At 44.2% G+C, this 20,520-nt stretch overlaps 1 protein-coding gene across 1 annotated transcript in view; it reads right to left on the bottom strand.

Annotated features, from left to right (window-relative positions):
• LOC125431257 (autocrine proliferation repressor protein A-like) overlaps positions 1-20,520 on the bottom strand; it is a 315,545-nt gene that overhangs the window by 27,241 nt on the left and 267,784 nt on the right. The window contains exons 9-11 of the mRNA XM_048494024.1: positions 19,523-19,608; positions 19,332-19,416; positions 9,053-9,118 (exon numbers count right to left, since the gene is read on the bottom strand). Of these exons, the coding sequence (XP_048349981.1) occupies positions 9,053-9,118; positions 19,332-19,416; positions 19,523-19,608 (237 nt within the window). The remainder of the gene's footprint in view (positions 1-9,052; positions 9,119-19,331; positions 19,417-19,522; positions 19,609-20,520) is intronic.

The following is a 20,520-nucleotide window of genomic DNA, read 5'->3' as shown; positions in this document are numbered from 1 at the left end:
ACCACAACCCCGGGTTCTTTCCCCTCCAATGGCTCCAGGCCTGCTGAGTTCTCAAAGATTTATTGAAAAACAAAAATAAAAGAAATAAAACATAAATGCAGTTACAGAGATTGCTCAGCTGGATACACTCTTGTGGTTCTGTTGGGACCTCCTGCCAAGAGGTGCTTCTCTTAGCTTAGCCCATGGTAGAATCACCTGGTCTTTGTTCTTTAGTCTCCTATTACTGCCATGCGGTTACCCAAAGTCTTTGAAGTGCCTTATTTGGGCATCTTCCTGTCCTGGGTAAAAAATTTCCATGGTCTTTTGGTTTCCCCATTCGGAGATCAAAGACCCTTTTAATATGTATGTGTGATGCTGCTATATCTACAGTACAATTGCATCACACGCCCCCTTTAAAGAGGAAATCTGTAGGCCCAAAGTCTATATATTTCATCTATCCATATAGAAAAGAAGATGACATGTGTCACTTCCACATCAGTCATGACAGCATAACACTTCCACATGACAGCATAACAATACAGAATGAAGAAGATCAGGTTAACATAGAATATACTTGCAGACTAATAAGCAATGCAATACACTAGAGCATTGAACTACAGTAGTCATGCTCCTTTCAACCATAGTCTGATACTTTCTTCTCTGGAGAAAACACAATAGTATCTCTTGCTTTTGAAGTTCTCTTCCTGGTTACTCCATGGCCCTTTCTGCACGGGTGAAATGCAGTGGTCCAGGGATGGCAAAAGACATGAATCACAGAACTGCTGTCCTTATCTGGAAGGTGCTGCTGCATTGCAGCAGCACCGTCCTGCCCACCCCCAAGCGGCATGAAGGCATTGCTTTAAACCTCGCTCAATGAGCAAGGTTTTTGCAAAGCAGTGTCTTCCCGTTGGCACGATGCGAACCGCACCGCTGGGAAGACATCACTTTCCCCGCATGCGCCTCCCCACTGGGCTTGATGTCCAATGTGTCACTCTGGAGGGGCTGCGAGGGGACCAGCCCATGCTGCCCTCTGACCCCACTGGAGGTTGGAGGCGGCGTGGGCGGAGTCCCCAGCCCGCAGAAGCGATGCTGGTCATGAAGATTGAGTGATAGGGAGGCTGACAGAGAGGAGCAGCCTCTCTGGGTGGTGGAAAAAAGTAGAGACCACTGTACACCGCGCTAACATCACGCAACAATCCCTGAGCCTCCACCAGCATAAATTATGCCGGTGAAGGCTCATTTCCACGCATGTGTGGAAAGGGCCCATGATGCAACATCTGTGGCATGTCTCTAGCCAGACTTTGCTTCATTGTGTAAGACTATGTCAGTGTTGCCTATCAGTGTTGTGTCAGTGTTGCCTATCTCACTGGAAAACACTGCTTTGAAATCTGAGCAAGTCTCATTTAACCGAGGCAGTGCTTTTTGTGCATATCAGACCAAACCATATCATCCTCAAAGCCTGCATCCAAAAAGACCTTCTCTCCCTCCCGCTTTGCTTGTAGAGGGATGCTGCTGCTTTTGACAGTTACAGGATCTGCCACGTCAACATAGACTGTTTTGACTGGTTGTGCAATCACAGTTGTATCACCTTGGGGAAAATCCACCTTCCCACACATCACAATTTGTACAAAACTGCTGCACATCTTTATCAATGCCTGGCCAGTAAAATTTCCTCTGTATCTTAGCCAGTGTTTTCTTAATTCCCAAATGGGCTGAGAGAGGCATTTCATGTGCAGTTTTTAACACCTCTCTGAATTTCTTTGGGATCACCAGCTTACTGGTTACCTCATTTCTCCCCAGATATTCCTTTTCCAGAAGTTCCCTGTGCAGAACATCTTCCTCCCAAAAAAATATCACAGAGTTACCACTAGTCAGCTGTGCAGGGTTGTTGGTTGGGACCTGTTCCCTGCAACCAGCTGAGGTAGGACAGTTCTGTTGTTCCCATTTAAACTCATCAGAACTTTGGAAAGAGCTGTAGGGCAGAGCATCTGCTCTGCCCCCTTCAAACAGACCTGTCTACATCTCCGGGTCTTCTGCTGTGAGAGTCTTCTTGTAAACTCCGTTTGACTCCTTTTGTGCCAGACAATTTAACTGTTTAGCTTCCCTGCCCCCTTCAAGCTCACTGGGAGAGCCACTGTTATCACCTCGATCCTGGGTTCTTTCCCCTCCAATGACTCCAGGTCTGCTGAGTTCTCAAAGATTTATTGAAAAACAGAAATAAAAGAAATAAAACATAAATGCAGTTACAGAGATTGCTCAGCTGGATACACTCTTGTGGTTCTGTTGGGACCTCCTGCCAAGAGGTGCTTCTCTTAGCTTAGCCCATGGTAGAATCACCTGGTCTTTATTCTTTAGTTTATAAGAAAACTCCTATTACTGTCATGTGGTTACCCAAAGCCTTTGAAATGCCTTATTTGGGCATCTTCCTGTCCTGGGTAAATTTCCATGGCCTTTTGATGTCCCACTGGAAGATCAAAGACCCTTTTAACACTTATGTGTGATGCTGCTAGATCTACAGTACAATTCCATCACAGAATCACCTAAACTGGGCTCCACAGGCTAATGGTTACTCTACTACAGACATCAGAAGAGCTGCAAGACCAAGAACAAGCCACAGGAATAAAGATAAACAGCCAACTAGAGGAAAAGTGTTACCATATATCGAGGGAATCACTGACTGTATAGGGAAACTGATGAAGAAACATAACCTACAAACAATCTACAGACCCACTAAGAAACGTCAGGAGAAAATTGTACTAGAACACAGCCATACAGCGATGGAGGCGTGGCTGGGCCGTGGAGGGGGCATTCCGGAGCAGGACGGGAACAGGCACTGCTGCAGCAGGGGCACAGTGCGGGCACCCCTGGCAGAGTTTTTCCTCACTCCCCATCTGCACATGCCTCTCATGTCCTCATCCACCAACCTTCTGCCTGGTTGCTGGGATCTGCCTAGAAAACCAGTTCCACTCCCCTTGTGGCCACTTCCCAGGTGAACTCTTGCTGAGAAACACAGTGGTTGCCAAGGCCAGGCTCAGCCAATTGACACAGTGACCACTACTGCTGGGGGTGGCCAGACAGAGCTGACTGATGTGGCAGCTGCCACCAGGCCTGATGCAGGTTGACCTGACCTGTTCTTCTGCTGTTGTTTCCTCACTCTGCTCTCTCACCTTCTGACCCCTACACACCACTCTGCCCACCTGCCCATCCCTTTCTCATAGCTGGCATCTTCAGAGGTGTATCACAGAGGAACCAATTGAATCCGGCCATGAAAGCCTTCAACAATACATCAGTTCTGTTCATCAGACCTTTCCGCTCTAAGAGCAAGTGACTATAACTTTTATTGTCCCTCCCTCCCTATAAGAAGAAGAGAAGAAGAGTTTGGATTGGTATCCCCCCTTTCTCTCCTGCAGGAGACTCAAAGGGGCTTACGATCTCCTTGCCCTTCCCTCAATACAACAAACACCCCTGTAGAGGTGGGTGGGCACAGAAACTCAGAAGAACTGTGACCTTAGCCCAAGGTCCACCCTGTAGGCTGGCGTGTGTGGGGAGTGTGCAAGCTTAATCCTGAATTCCCTGCAGATAAGCCCTCCCACAGGCTCAGGCTGGCAGAAGCCCCGGGGAATCAAACCCGGTTCCTCCAGATTAGATGCACGAGCTCTTAACCTCCTACGCCACTGCTGCTCCTTTTCTATTCCAGAACTATTCTTTCACAACTGCCCATATCCTAGGATTGTGTGTGTGTTTTGCTGCCTTTATTGTGTGCTTGTGTCTTTCTGTTATCTTTAAATAAAAATGGTTAAAACTTTATTTGCTCTCCTGTGGGTTTCTTCTGCAAAAAGCTGATTCTCGTATACATAGGCAATCATGGTTGCGCATTACTTGCCGTTTTGTAAAACTGAGGCGGGTTTCACACAGGGGCTGTATGCAGGGGTATGCGGCCGGTAAAAATTTCATTGTGGGGGAGGTTTTCACACAACTGCCACTGGTGGTGCAAAGCCACAATAGCCTATTTCCCCACAACAATGTTTTTTTTTAAAAAAAAAACAGCGGCATCCACCCAGTACCAAGCAAATGGCACTTGGTGGGAGGTGCTGTTTTTTGGCCCACTGCTTCTTTTTAACTTAAAAAGCGGTGTGCCTCCATCTGGAGGCGCCTCCATGGGCCATGGCGGCTGTGGAGCCGTGCGCATGGAAGCATGTGAACGGCCCCGGGGGTGTACCAGCATCAAGTATGCCACTGCACCATAGCTCTTAAGGACTGTGCCAAGATCAGTATGACCCAACCCATCATTGCTTACATACATTTTCTTGCTTTAAATGAATATCATGGTATTTACCTGGATGGAAGTCTACTTTTTGGGGTGCGTTTTCTCAGTTGGCGCAGGCCTCTTTCTTGTGCTACTTAACCTACAAGGGAGGCCTGAAGTTCTCCTGAAATTACAAGTGGGGACCTCTATTCCCCTGGTTGAGAGCACATCTTTGGAGGCTGGACTCTTCTCATCAAATCCCCTCGGATCTCCAAACCCTCCCCAAACTCTGTCCTTTTCAGGTATCTCCCTCCTAATCTCCAAGAATCCCTAGGCTACAACTGGAAACCCTACCTCCTATCTGACCCTTTTGACTGGAGATGCCAGTGATTCAACAATGGACATCCTGTCCATGAACCAGATGGTTCATCACTGAGTCACAACTTCTTCCAATTCTCTAATGACTGTTTCTGTAGAAGTTTTTTTCCCCAGCTCCATAACAAAACACCCATAGAATATTTTCTTGAGACCAACACAGAGGTGACAATACACAAGGTGAAGTTACAGGAAAACTTTTAATGAGAAGTTGGTTTCTGCTCATTTATTGCCCTCCGTAAAATATCTGCTGACTCAACAAAAGGAATGAGATGCATTTATTTGAATCACTGAGGTTCCAGTTGCCTTTGATGACTGTAGCTCATCAAGCTTGTGGAGCAGGACTTCTTGCTTACTGTCAGAAAGGTGTGGTCTGGGTCAGCCTAAAGTCCTTTGTTCTTCCACTCTAAAACTGGACAACTTGCCCATACCTCCCTTTCACATTATCTTTTAACATACACAGTGGAAACTCCAGCTGTGATTTCACAAATGTTATGCAAAAAGGAAGACTCCAAGTGAACCCATCGACTGCTTCTGTGAAGAATAACTCTTTATTTGGCAGATTGTAGCTTTGTGATCCCAGTTCAGCATAGAAACACACAGTGAGAGAATCCCCTCATTTCCCCCTGCTTCTAAATTCCCTATTGTTTTCCTCTGGGCTAGCTTGTTATTGCCTCTACGTATGCGTGTGATATCTTTCCTTCCAATTGGTTAAGCTTGCTTCCTATAACTAGGGAGTGGGTGAGATTTGGAATTATTTAAATGATAAACCCAGTGGGCAAACGAGACTCTTTCCTTTCATGACAATTCTTACTAATACAATATGGTAGGAGAAACCCAGTTTCACTGATATGCCATAGCGTCCCTCTAAAGTTCTCTCCTTAGCCAAGATGGGGACCCAAGAAAACGAGCTTGTAGGGAACAGCACAAGACTAGAAAGCTTTGTTTCAGCGCTGAGAAAGCCAGCCTCAAATTCTTGCTTTGAATCACAACTTACTGAGTGGACTTGAGGGGAATTTTAGCCCTTCTCTGTAACTCTCTCAGAAAGCTTAGAAGCTACCTTTTCAAAATTGTTTAGGAAATAAATATCTACTCTGCGTAAACCACATCCTATTGTCAGAAGAACTCTGCCCAAAAGAAACTCTCAACCTTGAGTGCTCCCGTTTTTACCCCCATAATAATCCCCTGAAAGGTTTTGCTTAAACTGAGAAAGAAGGAACTGGCCCAAGTTTAGCTGGATTGGCACCTTTCTGGAACCAAGGAGGGAATTCAGTATTCAGATCAACACATCAACACAAAAGTCCATCTGGCCATGTTGCACCGAAGTAGACCCACATGAGAACAGCAGGCTATGGAAAACCTATTTATTATATCCCATTTAAGAAGCCAATTCCAAGCTGGAACTAACCTCCACCAACACCCTTTTATGAAACATAAATTGCTGGAATAACATTTCTTAGAGGCAGTCAGACTATCGTTCCATGGCATCCATCTCCATGGCAGTCATCACATGGATAAGTGTCTGGCATGATGAGCATCTCCGTTGTTTCCATGAAATGACCCAAATTCTTCTTTGGAAAGACAATCTGTGGATGAAATTGCAGTTCCATTTAGCAAAGACCGATAAGCTAACTTGGAATATACAAGAATGGATTCACTATGGAAAGTTACATTGAGTCACAACTCACTAAAGGTGACCTTGTAGGGTTCTGGAAAGGGCAGCAACCTGTCAGTATCACTCAGTATCCCCCCCTCCCTTTTCACACAAGGCCTGAACATCTCGTGAAAAAGTTCTCGCCTACAGTTTCATTTTTTCTACCAGTGCGCACCTACCCTGTTTCCCCGAATATAAGACATCCCTGGAAAATAAGACGTAGTAGAGGTTTTGCTGAAGTGCAAAATATAAGGCATCCCCCAAAAGTAAGACGTAGCAAAGTTTTTGTTTGGAAGCATGCCCAACGAACAGAACACAGAAAAATAAGACATCCCCTGAAAATAAGACATAGCACATCTTTGGGAGCAAAAAAATGTAATCCAATATATAGACACTGTCTTTATATTTCTGCGGCTATGGTCACCAGTTTCAACCCGATTACAATAAGCCACCTGGCCTTCACCTCAGTGATCAGATTATACCCACCAGCCAGGTCCCAGAGTAAGAGCATGCCAAAATCCAGCCAGGGGAAGCCCTAGTCAACTACAAGCATTAGTGAAGACATATGCAACAGGCCCAATACATGATTGTGGCTCAGGATCCTGACACATCCACAGTCTGCGCATAACAATGGATTAGAGGCTGGTAAGCCTAATTCTTCCAAACACTTTGCAAGTATGGAAACAATATGGCCTGTTTCACACGGGCCATAAAGACCAGCATGGGGCTGGTAAAAATGCCATTTGGGGGGAGGACTTCGCACAGCTGCCGCAAGCAAAGCCACAATGGCCCACTTCCCCCAAAATGGCATTTTTCTGACTCGTTCAATGAGCAAGTCTTTTTAAAATATGGCGGTGTCCACCCGGTGCAGAGCGAACAGTACTGGGTGAATGCCGCCGTTTTCCGCGCACCACTTTGGTTCCCCTCTTATCTCCTCTAGGCTGCCGCCACTCTGCAGAGGCCAGAGAACTTGTCTCTTGACCTCCAACCACGGAGGCATCGCCATAACCACAGGGGCGTCTCCCCACAGCTCTGCAGAGCAACAGCAGCTGAGAAGAGGTAAATGGGGAAGTAAAGCCACCTCGAGCCCTTCGGGGATGAGGCGACCTATAGATAGATAGATAGATAGATAGATAGATAGATAGATAGATAGATAGATAGATAGATAGATAGATAGATAGATAGATAGATAGATAGATAGATGTGGTTAGCATAGATAGATAGGATAGGATAGATAGATATTAGATAGATAGATAGATAGATAGATAGATAGATAGATAGATTGATTGATTGATTGATTGATTGATTGATTGATTGATCACCAGGCCCTATGTGAAGGTGGCCCCACGGGCAATGGGGCCATTTTCATGACAGCTTGCAAATGGCTCCGGTGGTGCATCAGCATCAAGTATACTGGTTCATAACCACTCCCGAGGCCCATGCGGAACAGGCCTATGACTAACAAAGCCTTAAGCTTGTAGGTATGGTGAGAAACCTGGGAGTTAGATAACGAGGAGTGATGGACTGAGGTAAACGAAACTGAAATGTGGTTACACAGATCCAAAACTGAGCAATGCTTTTTCCTAAGCACTTTACAGCTTTATGAACATTCAAGGACATGTGTGATGGATTGCTAATAAAATGGTTAATTTAAAAGGTGCAGTTCAGACAAAACAGGAGCACAATGAGTTAACCACAGCTCCACCTGATGGGCTGGCTGAGTTGCAGTTAGCTAGAGCCACAGAAAGAGTGTGTGCTCACCTGAGAGATCGAGTCAGACACAGAGAGAGTCAGTCAACAGATCGTGTCAGTGAGAGTCAAGAGGCTGGCTGGGCAGAGTTCTCACAGAAATCTCTCAAAAGCTGAGAGGAAAAGAACCTGACTTCACCAGAGGCTAGCTGGCCAGGTGCCGGTAAAAGAACAGAGGGAAAACCTATTCATAGGGACAATCCTAAGACCACACAAAGGGCTTGGTAATTGTTGCAGAGGAGACAGCACTTGGAAATGGGACCGGAGAGTACCTGAGGGTGTGCTAGTATAATTGGCAGAGTCAAAAGAGGATTTAGAGAAACCCAAGGCTTGCTCTGACCCACCTCAGTGAGAAAACCCTGAAGAGTAAAGGGTGGGTGGTTTAGGATCTTGTTCAGGACTATGTAGGAAAGGTTTGCCCCGCAGGACTTAACTGAGTGTATGAAAGTATATTTTAGAACTGAAACAACCTTTTTGTGAAACAACTGAAGTAAAAGTGCTAAGATCTGAATATAACATCTAAGTATTCCCTCCCTAAGAAAAAAAAACACTTAAAATCTCTCTGTACCATCAATTTGAGAAGAACAAGCCTGTAAATACATTCTTGTTTGTTTGACTGTTAAGAAGCCTCTCAGAGTTCCATTTTCCCTCAAAAAGGTGGCTGCCTACATTTCCTGACAGGAATTGCCTAAAGAGCTTGTGTGTGCATGTGTGTGGGAGGGCGGAGTGCCTGGGCTATCCACAGCCATTAGCTGAGCCCTCAGCACTCCCTCCTGCTCGGCCTCTGTGAGTGAGACTGTGCTACAAATGCATGGCACATCTGACAGAACGTAGCCCCCTTCCACACATGCAGAATAATGCCCTTTCAATCCATTTTCAATGCACTTTACAGCTGGATTTCACTTTGTGAAATAGCAAAATCCACTTGTAAACAATTGTGAAAGTGGATTGAAAGGGCATTATTTTGCATGTGCTGAAGGGGTCTAAGTCTTTTCCCTGGACAAGGGAAGGAAGAAGGGAGAGAAAAGGGCAAAATATGAGATACTTACCTGAAAGAAAAACCCTCTCCGTCCTTTTCCTGGAAATGACACTTCTTTCACATAAACATTTCTTTTCTGCATGAAGATAACAGAAGAGGATAACATACAACCATTGAATATTGCCTGGGAAGATTAATAGTTCTTGCAGATTGGGGGGGGGGGGCTAGTAGAAGAGGGGTGTGGGAAGTTTTACCAAGTTTTGCCCATGAATTCCAGCCACTCTATATAAAATAATTTTCGAAATGCTTACCCAACAATACATAAAGAAGACAATGAACAAACATCATTAGTCTTACAGATTTATCTCATTACTAGCGGGGCCCGGCCATGCGTTGCTGTGGCAATTGTCCTTCTCATCGCAGTCCGCAACCCACACAGATGTACATGCAGGTCCAATGATCCGCAGCATAGCCTTTTGGGGTGGTCAAATGGAATCCCTCTTTCCCTTTTCAATTCACATTGTTATATGGTGCTGTCTTGTTTTTTTAGTATAATGTAACCCTTTCCATTCCACAATGGAACTGTCCAGAGTGCGAATCCCGCTGTCCATGAGGCTGGTTGACACGCACAGTCCTGGCTTGGGTAAGGCAGATCTGGTGCAAGGAGGCTATCCCAGTCAGGCAGCAGAGGCAGGGTGGTGAGGCGCTCAGATCGAGGCCAGATCCCTGGGTTCTTAAAGGGCCATGAGCAAAAGAAATGGAGCCAGTAGTGTTGGTTCGCCCTCACCCCGCGGATTTTCTTAGAAGAAAAAGGCAAACTCCAGCTCGCTTTTAGTAAAAGAGAGCTGTGGTGAATATGGGTGAGGAAGTGGGTAAGTGGTGGTTGGATGTGAGGGAGGGCAGAGTGAGGTGTGTGAGGATGAGCTGGATGTGTATGAAAGTATGTCTGTTATGTGGTAGCAGTGAGTGAGGCACAGAGAGTGAAAGTTACCTGTGTGTGAGGGGGGGAACCCCACCTGGTGTCTCACATGGCAAAGTGTGTATGTGTTTCACTTCCAGTCGTATTACCTAACAGTGTTACCTATTTACTGTTTTCAATGCTCGTCTCTGCCCATCTGCGCGAACATTCTAAGCCCTCATCCCAAGCCCTCAGGCCACAGACAGACAGGCTGCACAAACATTCTAAGGGTGACAGTTAAACACAAACAGCTTCATGGCCTGGTGCGCCAGGAAAAAAAGACGTTTTACTTGGCTCAGGTATGGACTTTCGGCAATTTGAAGGTCCGATTACCTGCCCGCAACAGGGAGGAACGTCATGTGAAAATTTGGGGCGATCCGTCCAGCCGTTTCGGCGTTAGGGAGTGACTAACAAAGTCACTGTTAGCTTTATATATATATATATAAGATTGAAAGTGGATTACAAACATTTTACCTCAATAATGTCAGAAAGACTAACAGCCAATCTAGAGCAGGCTGGCAGCCAACAATGGCGCCATTCCTGTACCACCCTGCCTCATCCAAAGGGTTTTCCCTTAGTTGAGGCCAATATTAAGTAAGACCATATGTATTTGAAAGGCCTTCCTCAATGGTCAAAATTAAACAATTTTCTAGTGTACACATTACAGAAAGAAATGTATTTCAATCACAGCCAAGTATTGTTATTTTTTACATTGTGTGCTATGATATCAATAGAAGACAAGCCTTCCTTCCCTCAACTGTTCACTGTTTGCTGGTTGAGGACACATATGTTCAGAAATTTTGCAAATTATTTGGGTGCTGTGTGGTTTCCGGGCTGTATGGCCGTGTTCTAGCAGCATTCTCTCCTGACGTTTCGCCTGCATCTGTGGCTGGCATCTTCAGAGGATCTGATGTTGGAAAAGCAAGTGGAGTATATATCTGTCCAGGGTGTGTGGGGAGTGTCCAGGGTGGGTGGGGAAACCTTGTCTATGAGTAACAAAGGCGGCAACCAGGTCAATAGTTGAGGGCATCTGAATAGAAGTATGAGTAACAATGAAGACTATAGCCTGGGAGTAACCCTGTAGATAGCAAGGTCACTGGTGGGAGCATCTGAATAGAAGTATCCTGGCCTGTTTCTTTTGTCTATGGTCATCCTGTGTTTGTGTGGAGCTGGTTTGACACAGTCTTGACCCTAGTATTTTTCAACACTGGCAGCCAAGTTCTGTTCATTTTCAGAGTTTCTTCCTTCCTGTTAAAATTGTCCATGTGCTTATGGATTTCAATTGCTTCTCTGTGTAGTCTGACGTAGTGGCTTTCAGAGTGGTCCAGAATTTCTGTTTTTCAAATAATATTCTATGTCCAGGTTGGTTTATCATGTGTTCTGCTATTGCTGATTTTTCTGGCTGAAATAGTCTGCAGTGCCTTTCGTGTTCTTTGATGTCGTGTCTGTGCGCTTCGCGTTTGGTGGTTCCTATGTGGAGCTTGTCCACAGCTGCATGGTATGCGATAGACTCCTGCAGTAGCTAGAGGATCCCTCTTATCCTTTGCTGAACGTAGCATCTGTTGAATTTTCTTAGTGGGTCTGTAGATTGTTTGCAGGTTGTGCTTCTTCATCAGTTTTCCTATGCGATCAGTGGTTCCCTTGATGTATGGTAAGAACACCTTCCCTCTAGATGGCTCTTTATCTTTGTTCATGTGGCTTGTTCTTGGTCTTGCAGCCCTTCTGATTTCTGTATTAGAGTAACCATTAGCCTGTAGAGCCCTGTTTAGGTGATTCAATTCATCTTGTAGGAGGTGAGGTTCACAGATTCTGTTTGCGCGATGTACCAAGGTTTTTATGGTGCTCCTTTTTTGCCCTGGATGGTGATTGGAGTTTTTGTGTAGATATCTGTCTGTGTGAGTAGGTTTTCTGTATACTGTGTGTCCCAATTGCTGGTTTGGTTTGCGGATGACTAAAACATCTAAAAATGGTAGTTTTCCTTCATTTTCTTTCTCCATAGTAAATTGGATGTTTGGGTGGATCTTGTTGATATGGTCCAGGAACTTGTTTAGTTCTTCTTCTCCGTGGCTCCAAATGGTGAATGTGTCATCCACATAACGGAACCATATGGTGGGCTTTTTGGTGCTGTTTTCAGGGCTTGCTTCTCAAAATGTTCCATATAAAAATTAGCTATTACAGGGCTAAGAGGGCTACCCATGGCTACCCCATCTTTCTGTTCATAGTATTCATTATCCCACTGGAAGTAGCTGGTAGTGAGACAATGTTGAAACAGGGCTGTGATGTCTTTTGGGAATTTCTGGTTAATGAGTGTCATGGTGTCTGCTATGGGGACCTAGAACATAAGAACATAAGAACATAAGAACAAGCCAGCTGGATCAGACCAGAGTCCATCTAGTCCAGCTCTCTGCTACTCGCAGTGGCCCACCAGGTGCCTTTGGGAGCTCACATGCAGGAGGTGAAAGCAATGGCCTCCTGCGGCTGTTGCTCCCAAGCACCTGGACTGTTAAGGCATTTGCAATCTCAGATCAAAGAGGATCAAGATTGGTAGCCATAAATCGACTTCTCCTCCATAAATCTGTCCAAGCCCCTTTTAAAGCTATCCAGGTTAGTGGCCATCACCACCTCCTGTGGCAGCATATTCCAAACACCAATCACACGTTGCGTGAAGAAGTGTTTCCTTTTATTAGTCCTAATTCTTCCCCCCAGCATTTTCAATGAATGCCCCCTGGTTCTAGTATTGTGAGAAAGAGAAAAATTTCTCTCTGTCAACATTTTCTACCCCATGCGTAATTTTATAGACTTCAATCATATCCCCCCTCAGACGTCTCCTCTCCAAACTAAAGGGTCCCAAATGCTGCAGCCTCTCCTCATAAGGAAGGTGCTCCAGTCCCTCAATCATCCTCGTTGCCCTTCTCTGCACTTTTTCTATCTGTAGTCCTCAGTGACAGCAGCATATGAGCTCCTAAAAGAAAGTTTGATCCAAGGCAAGAAAAGTGAGAGAGATCTCTGGAGCACCATGAGGTGAAAAGGAGACCCAGCCAAGACCTTCAGTATGCTCGTCCTTATCTCCAAAATCATCTTCCAGTTGTCTGATAACTGTTTCCATAAAAGCTATTTCCCAGCTCCAAAAAACAAAACCCACATAGAACTTTTTCTTGTGTCAAGTGCCTCAGTCTATCTAATTGTCAACAGTAATGGTCTTTTCTTTGCATTGCTGAGGCTTTTGACTCAATGGGCCTTAATAGCTATGGTCAAGAAGTTCATCAAGGTTGTGGGGCAGGACTTCTTGCCTGTCAGGAAAGTGTGACCGGGGTCAGAAGTCCTTTATTCTTCTTCTCAAAACTGCTTGTTGGTGTATCTCCCCTTTCCACATCATCTAACATACACAAGTGATACCAAATGTAATTTCACAAATGTTATGCAAAGAACACTCCATGCAACTATGACTGGTTCTCCATAGCTAATGCTTTATTTGCAAATTGTAGCTTCCTGTGATCCAATTCGGCAAAGAGACACACTCTGAGAAAAAACTGCTTTTCCCCACTACAACACATCTCTGCAATTTCATTGCTTCCCTAGGGCTTGTACTTTCCTACATGTATTGAATATGTTTCCTAACAAGGGGAAAATTGGTGTCCTTTCTAACAAGGCGGGTTAGATTTGGAATGGTTAAAATAACAATGGGGAAAAGCCTCCTCCTTCCATGACAGTTTACAAATAAAATATGGCACAGAGATTGAGTCATGGATATTCCGGCATCCCACCAAGTTCTGTTCTTAGCCAAGATGGAGGCCCAAGAAAACAGGGAGGTCAGAGCATTGACTAGAAAGTTGCATTTAGAGCTGAGAAATGTAGATTCAAATTCCTGCTCAGCCATGACACTAAGTGGACTTGAGGAAAGTTCTGCTTTCTCTCTAACTCTCTCATCAAAATCTACCTCTTGGGCTTCTTAGGAGGATACATTGTTCCTGTGAGTAAATAAGGCATGGTAGATTTGTTTGTAGGTTGTTTTGCCACCTATTATTGAACGGTCTATGCCAGTACGCATGGTCATGATCCCAGTTTTCATCCTCACAATGATCATCTGAAGTATATTAAGCTGAGAGAGAGTGACTGGCCCAAGTTCCCCCAGAGATCTTCAGAACCAAGGAGGGAATACAGCCCTCAAATAATTACAATAATTACAAAACCCCAGCTGAAGCTGCTTTCATACCCAGACTAGCTACCTTGCACCTTTTCCTCTCAGCTTGCACCACCACGGACCTAGGCAGAAAAGGCCTATTATCATATCGCATAAGTCACCAAGCTGATCTACCTCCATTAACACCCCCACATGAAACATAAATTGCTGGAGGTTGTGAGGTTTCCGGGTTATGTAGCCATGGTCTGAATATCTCTATTCCTGAGATTCCACTAGCATCTTCAGAGATGAGGATGCTAGCCTGTGGCAACATAAGCTGAAAACCTCACAGCAAACGTTTCACAAAATCCTTTCTGCCAGAGTCTAAACATGTCTTTAACAAGGTATAACATGGCTTTGGACACTTTTGCACATGCAGAATAATGCATTTCCAGTCCCCTTTCACAATTGTTTGCAAGTGGATTTTGCTATTCCGCACAGTAAAATCCAACTGCAAAGTGCATTGGAAGTGGATTGAAAGCGCATTATTCTGCATGTGAGGAAGTGCCCTTTTTCAGGCTGTTCACCTGCCCTTCCTTTGACCTTCCTTTAACCTTTGAAAGGCTCTGATCAGCCAGTGGCCACACTGAAATGTATGGAGGCTGTCTGCACACTACACATGACGTTTTATCTTTCCTTCTACAGGAAAGGAAAAACCTTTTTAAAAAAGAAAAGCCTCTTTTAAAAAACCTTAAAGAAGCAGCCAGATGAAATGTACCATGGCCTTCAATGTCTCTAGACCAATGTAGATTATGGGAAATAAACACAATAAATTCGAACTCTTAACATACTAAAACAAATATGGTATAATAGATATCACTAAAACCTGGTGGAATTAGTCTCATGGTTGGAACATAAGAATTGAAGAGTAAAATCTATTTCAGAGAAACAGATCAAATAGGAAAGGAGGAGGAGTAGCATTATACGTAAAAGATTATTACAGCTGTGAGCAGGTCCATGACTTAAATCCTGAAAGCCAGGTTGAGAGCATTTAGGTAAAAATTAAGGGGGAGAGAAGCAACACTGATCTCATTGTGGGGGTCTATAATAATGCCAGTCTGAAGAGATGAATGATGAATTCTTGGAACAGATGACCAAACTTGCACAAAGAAGAGAAATAGTAGTAATGGGAGATTTCCATTATCCAGATATTTGCTGGGAGTTAAACTCTTCCATGACAATCAGGTCCAACAAATTTCTCGCTTGCCTTGAAGACAATTTCATGGTCCAGAAGGTAGAAGAAGCAACAAGGGGAATGGCTATTTTAGATCTGCTCCTAACCAATGATGATGACCTGATTAGTGGAGTGGAAGTGGTAGGATCCTTAGGTGAGAGTGATCATGTTCTCATGGAGTTTGTTATACACTGGAAAGGGGATGCTAAGCGTAGTAAACACATTCTAGATTTTAAGAAGGCAGATTTCAGTAATCTTAGGAATATACTGGGTGAAATCCCATGGTAAAAAATATTAAAAGAAAAGGGAGTGCATGATGGCTGGGAGTTTCTTAAAAGTGAGGTCTTGAGGGCACAATTTCAAACAGTTCCAATGAGGAGGAAAAACGTGAGGTGTCTCAGGAGATGGCTGTCTAAAGAACATTCAACTGAGCTAAGATTTTGAAAGGACATGTACAAGAAATAGAAAATGGGGGAAATCACCAAAGAGGAATTCAAACAAATAACTAGGATGTGTAGGGAGAAAGTCAGATAAGCTAAAGCTTGCAATGCGCTGAGGCTTTCCAGAGAGGTTTTAAAAGAGGCTTTTTTTGGTTATGTCCATAGCAAAAGGAAGAAAAAATGATAGGATAGTGTCACTGCATGGAGGAGATGGCAAAATACTAATTGTATGCCAGTAAAGGCTTGTTGTTGTTACAAAATACTAACAGGGGATGGAGGAAAGGCAGAACTACTCAACACCTTCTTTGCCTCAGCCTTTTCCCAAAAAGGAAAACAGTGCTCATTCAGGAGAAAATGAAACAGAAGATACAGTAGGAGAAATTCAGCACAGAATAAGTAAAGAGTTAGTGCAGAAACACCAGGCTATTGTTGCCCTACCCCTTCATACCCTACCTTCTGGAAACATGGATTTTATATGATTTTTCATACAGTATATGTATTTGATATATGCTAACAGCCATATATGTGTAAAGCAAAGGTCCAAACCAAAAACAGGCCAAGTGCAAAATACCTGCTAGCAGAATTCAATCACTGATTTATTCCAGATAACTAAGGCCCCTTCCGCACACACAAAATAATGCGTTTTCAAACCACTTTCACAACTGTTTGCAAGTGGATTTTGCTATTCCGCACAGCTTCAAAGAGCACTGAAAGCAGTTTGAAAGTGCATTATTTTGCATGTGCGGAATGAGCCTGAGACCAGAAGTCTCATGGACTGTATCTTTGAATACCACACCTTGCCAAGGCTGCAGCTATGCAGATAATACAGGAACACCCTGCTCTGAGATTGTGGTATCTCTTTGTATCTAGAAACCATCAACATTTACGATCGGCCCTTCCCTGATCCACTCAAAAGCCTCAGTCAAAATCCGAATATTGCACATGGGCAGAGACTCCCAAGGAGCAACTTTGAATAAGCTTTTCAAAGCTTCCCTGTTATAATCTATTATCCTGACACTTAGAAACAATAGATAGAGCTGCTAATTAGCTCAGCCCAGCAATCCTAGCATGGAAACCCAGAAAATCCAGGAAAACGAAACTAAACTTACTTACTCCCGCCCACACTGCGCAAAGGGTTATAAAAGTACTGTGCACCCCTAACTCAGTGCTCACTACTGGCCTGATCCTCTCTTGGTCAAGTTGGTTTTGAGACACGATATGGCCCTTCGCTTAGATTTCCATGCTAGCATAGGAATCCTTGCCTTCTTCCAGAACTTCTCAGCAGAACCTAGGTAACATATAGTCCCTGTGCTACCCCATCCCAATCTATCATCCAAACCTATTCCTCCACCCTTTCTATATCTCAGGAACTGTGTGTATGCTTCTCCATGTCTCACTGTATGAATGTTTTTGCCAAATGTTTACATTCAATCTGGTCTCCTTGTATACAATCAATTACATAAAAATGTTTACATTCAATCTGGTCTCCTTGTATTCTCTGTGGAACGTTTCAAAAGCCAATTCCGGTATAGCTGTCTAAAAGATCCCACCTAGCCTGCCTCTCGCACTGCCAAGCTGAGTTATTCCCATTGCCACTTTAAGAATATTCTAACTGTTAAGCTAGGTAACGCTATTTTAAATTAATTCAGATCTCCAGGGCCTGATGAACTACATTCCAGGGCATTAAAACAACCAGCAGAAGTAATCTCAGAACCACTTGCTATAATCTTGGAGAATTCCCAGAGAATAGAAATCCCAATTGACAAGAAAACGGCTAATGTTATCCTCATGTTCAAAAAGGGGGAAAAGGAGGACTCTAATAATTATTGTCCAGTCAGCCTGACATGAATACCAATGAAGTTTCTGGAGTAGATCATTAGACAGGTGATCTGCCAGCACTCAGAAGGGAATACTATGATCACAAAAAGTCAGCATGGGTTGCTGAAAAATAAGTCATGCCAGATTAATCTTGTCTCTTTTTTTGATAGAGTGACAAACTTGGTAGACCAAGGGAATGCTGTGGACATAGCATACCTTAATTTTAGTAAAGCTTTTGACAAGGTGCCCCATGATATTCTCACAAGTAAGCTAGTGAAATGTGGACGAGGCAATGCTACTATTAGATGGATTTGGTTGACTGATCGAACTCAAAGGATGCTTATCAATGGTTTCTCTTCATCCTGGAGATATGTGACTAGTGGGATGATGCAAGATTCTGTCCTGGGCCCAGTGCTATTCAAAATTGTTATCAAGGATGATGGGATAGAGGGCATACTAATCAAATTGGCAGATGACACCAAATTAGGACAGGTAGCTAATACCCCAGAGGACAAAGTCAGAATTCATAATGAGCATGACAGATTAAAGAGCTGGACCAGAACAAACAAAATGAATTTCAGCAGACAGAAATGTAAGATACTACACTTAGAAAAAATAAAATGCACAGATATAGGATGGGTGACACCTGGCTTCACAACACTACATGCGAAAGAGATCTGGTAATCTTAGTAGACCACAAACTGATCATCAGTCAGCAGTGTGATGTGGCAGCCAAGAAAGCCAATGTGATATTGGGCTGTATCAATAGGAGTATAGTGTCAAGATCAAGGGATGTAATTGTACCTCTCTAATCTGCATTGGTCAGATCTCACCTAAAATATTGTGTACAGTTCTGGGCACCGCAATTCAAGAATGATATTGACAAGCTGGAGCAGGTCCAGAGGAGGGCAACCAAAATGGTAAAAGGTCTGGAATCTATGCCCTAGGAGGAGCAGTTTAGGAAGCTGGATATGTTTAGTTCGGTGAAGAGAAGATTAAGAGGTGACATGATAGCCATGTTTAGATATTTGAAGGGATGTCATCAATGGCGTTGTGCCAATGGGGGGACGTGATGCATGAGGTGCGTGCCTTGGTGGGGGGCATGGCAGGGGCATTCCGGGGACATTCCTGGGGCATTCCGGTAGGCGGTTCTGCGGCAGGGGCACAGGGGGTGCGCATACCTCGAGGGCGGTTCTCCCTCGCTCTGCCCCCTGGATGTCATGTTGGTGAGGGAGCAAGCTTCTTTTCTGCTTCTCCAGTAATAAGGACCAGGAGTCATGGGTTCCAGGTGACGGAAAAGAGATTCCACCTAAACATCATGAAAAACGTCCTGACAGTAAGGGCTGTTTGACAGTGGAATGCACTACCTCGAAGTGTGGTGAAGTCTCCTTCTTTGGAGGTTTTTAAAGAGAGGCTGGATGGCCATCTGTCAAGAGTGCTTTGATTGTGTCTTCCTGCATTGCAGGGGGTTTTTTGTGATGGCCATTGGGGTCTCTTCCAATTCTATGATTCTGTGATTCTAGGTAATGGGATAAAAGAAGCTTTAAATTTAAATTTTACCTGTTTTATAATCTGTCTCAACACTGAGCACCTTTTTTCTGAGTGTGACTTCAATGTTGTTTGAAACTTTTTCTGCTTTGACTAGTTTTTATATAGTATTATTTATGGCTTGTTTTAGTGCTGTTGCATGATCATTTCATTGTACATTTCATTTTCATTGTCTTATAGGGCAGCAACATGTTCCCAAATCAGCAAGTAAAGTCCAGGAGAAATACTTACCACTTCTTTAACGTCTGTCTGAATCCATTTTACAGGGTTGTCTTGGGAAGAATTGCCAGCTGCTATCTTCATTCTGAAGTCTCGCCTAGGAACAGTAAAGACAGAATATGGATATGTGCTATCTGCTGAGAAAAATAGCTTAACAATGCCCTCATATCCACTGAAGATCAATGTGACTGGAATAGCCCTACCTGGTATTACCAACTGTGTCAGCATGTTGAGAATAGACTCTGTAGGTATTGTAGGCAGTCACAGAAATAGTCCCACTGGTATTAGTCTAGGAAGACAGAAAGTTGTTTGTTTGTTTGTTTGTTCGTCCGTCCGTCCGTCCGTCCGTCCGTCCGTCCGTCCGTCCGTCCGTTCGTTTCGTTCGTTCGTTCGTTCGTTCGTTCGATTTACTAGACCACTCACCCCAAAGGGCTCAGAGTGGTGTACAAGCGAAATAAAACAACAGTGTGCAAAGACCAATCGAACACAACATTAAAATCCATAAAATCTGTTAAAATGGTAGCAGCAATACAATACAGTACATCCCACTCACAATTTAATGGATGGCGTCCGGTTTTAACTCCGGGGGGGGGGGGTCCGGCAAGAAGTCAAAAGTAAACAGGTGGTACATGGAGCATCATAAAGCAGTGGTAACTCAGCGACTGGTGGAACACCAAGCCTGGTGGAACAGCTCAGTCTTACAGGCCCTGCGGAACTCACCAAGGTCCCGCACATCAAGGTCCTGTATACAGGCCCTCGCAGCTGGAGAAAGAGTGTTCCACCAAACTGGAGCCAGGGCCATAAAAGCCCTGGCACGGGTAAAGGCCAGCCGCATCATAGAGGGGTGGGGGACCACCAGGAAATTCACTCTGCCGACAAGAGGCCGAGTCAGGACATGTAGGGTAAGGTATGAAGATATGAGGGCTCCAGGCCATGAGGGGCCTTAAAGGTCAACACCAACACCTTGAAGACGATTTGGAACTCCACTGGCAGCCAGTGAACAACAGTGTTGGTGATGTGAACAAAAACAAAGCTCCATTCACTTTCTAGAAGTCTTGGTGTGACAGATAAGCCTAGTGTGTGGAGTATTCAACTAGCATCGGGGGGGGGCAGCCTTAAATCTTCGCTCAACCATGAACCTTGTAAATTTAAAAAATGATTTTTTTCTTCAAACTTTGCAAGCCTCTGATGCCAGTTTATT

This window comes from Sphaerodactylus townsendi, linkage group LG04, assembly GCF_021028975.2.
Source record: "Sphaerodactylus townsendi isolate TG3544 linkage group LG04, MPM_Stown_v2.3, whole genome shotgun sequence".
In the NCBI taxonomy this organism is placed as follows: Eukaryota; Metazoa; Chordata; class Lepidosauria; order Squamata; family Sphaerodactylidae; genus Sphaerodactylus; species Sphaerodactylus townsendi.
Note: the sequence above shows the minus strand (reverse complement) of the source record. Positions and strands in the feature narration are given on the sequence as shown.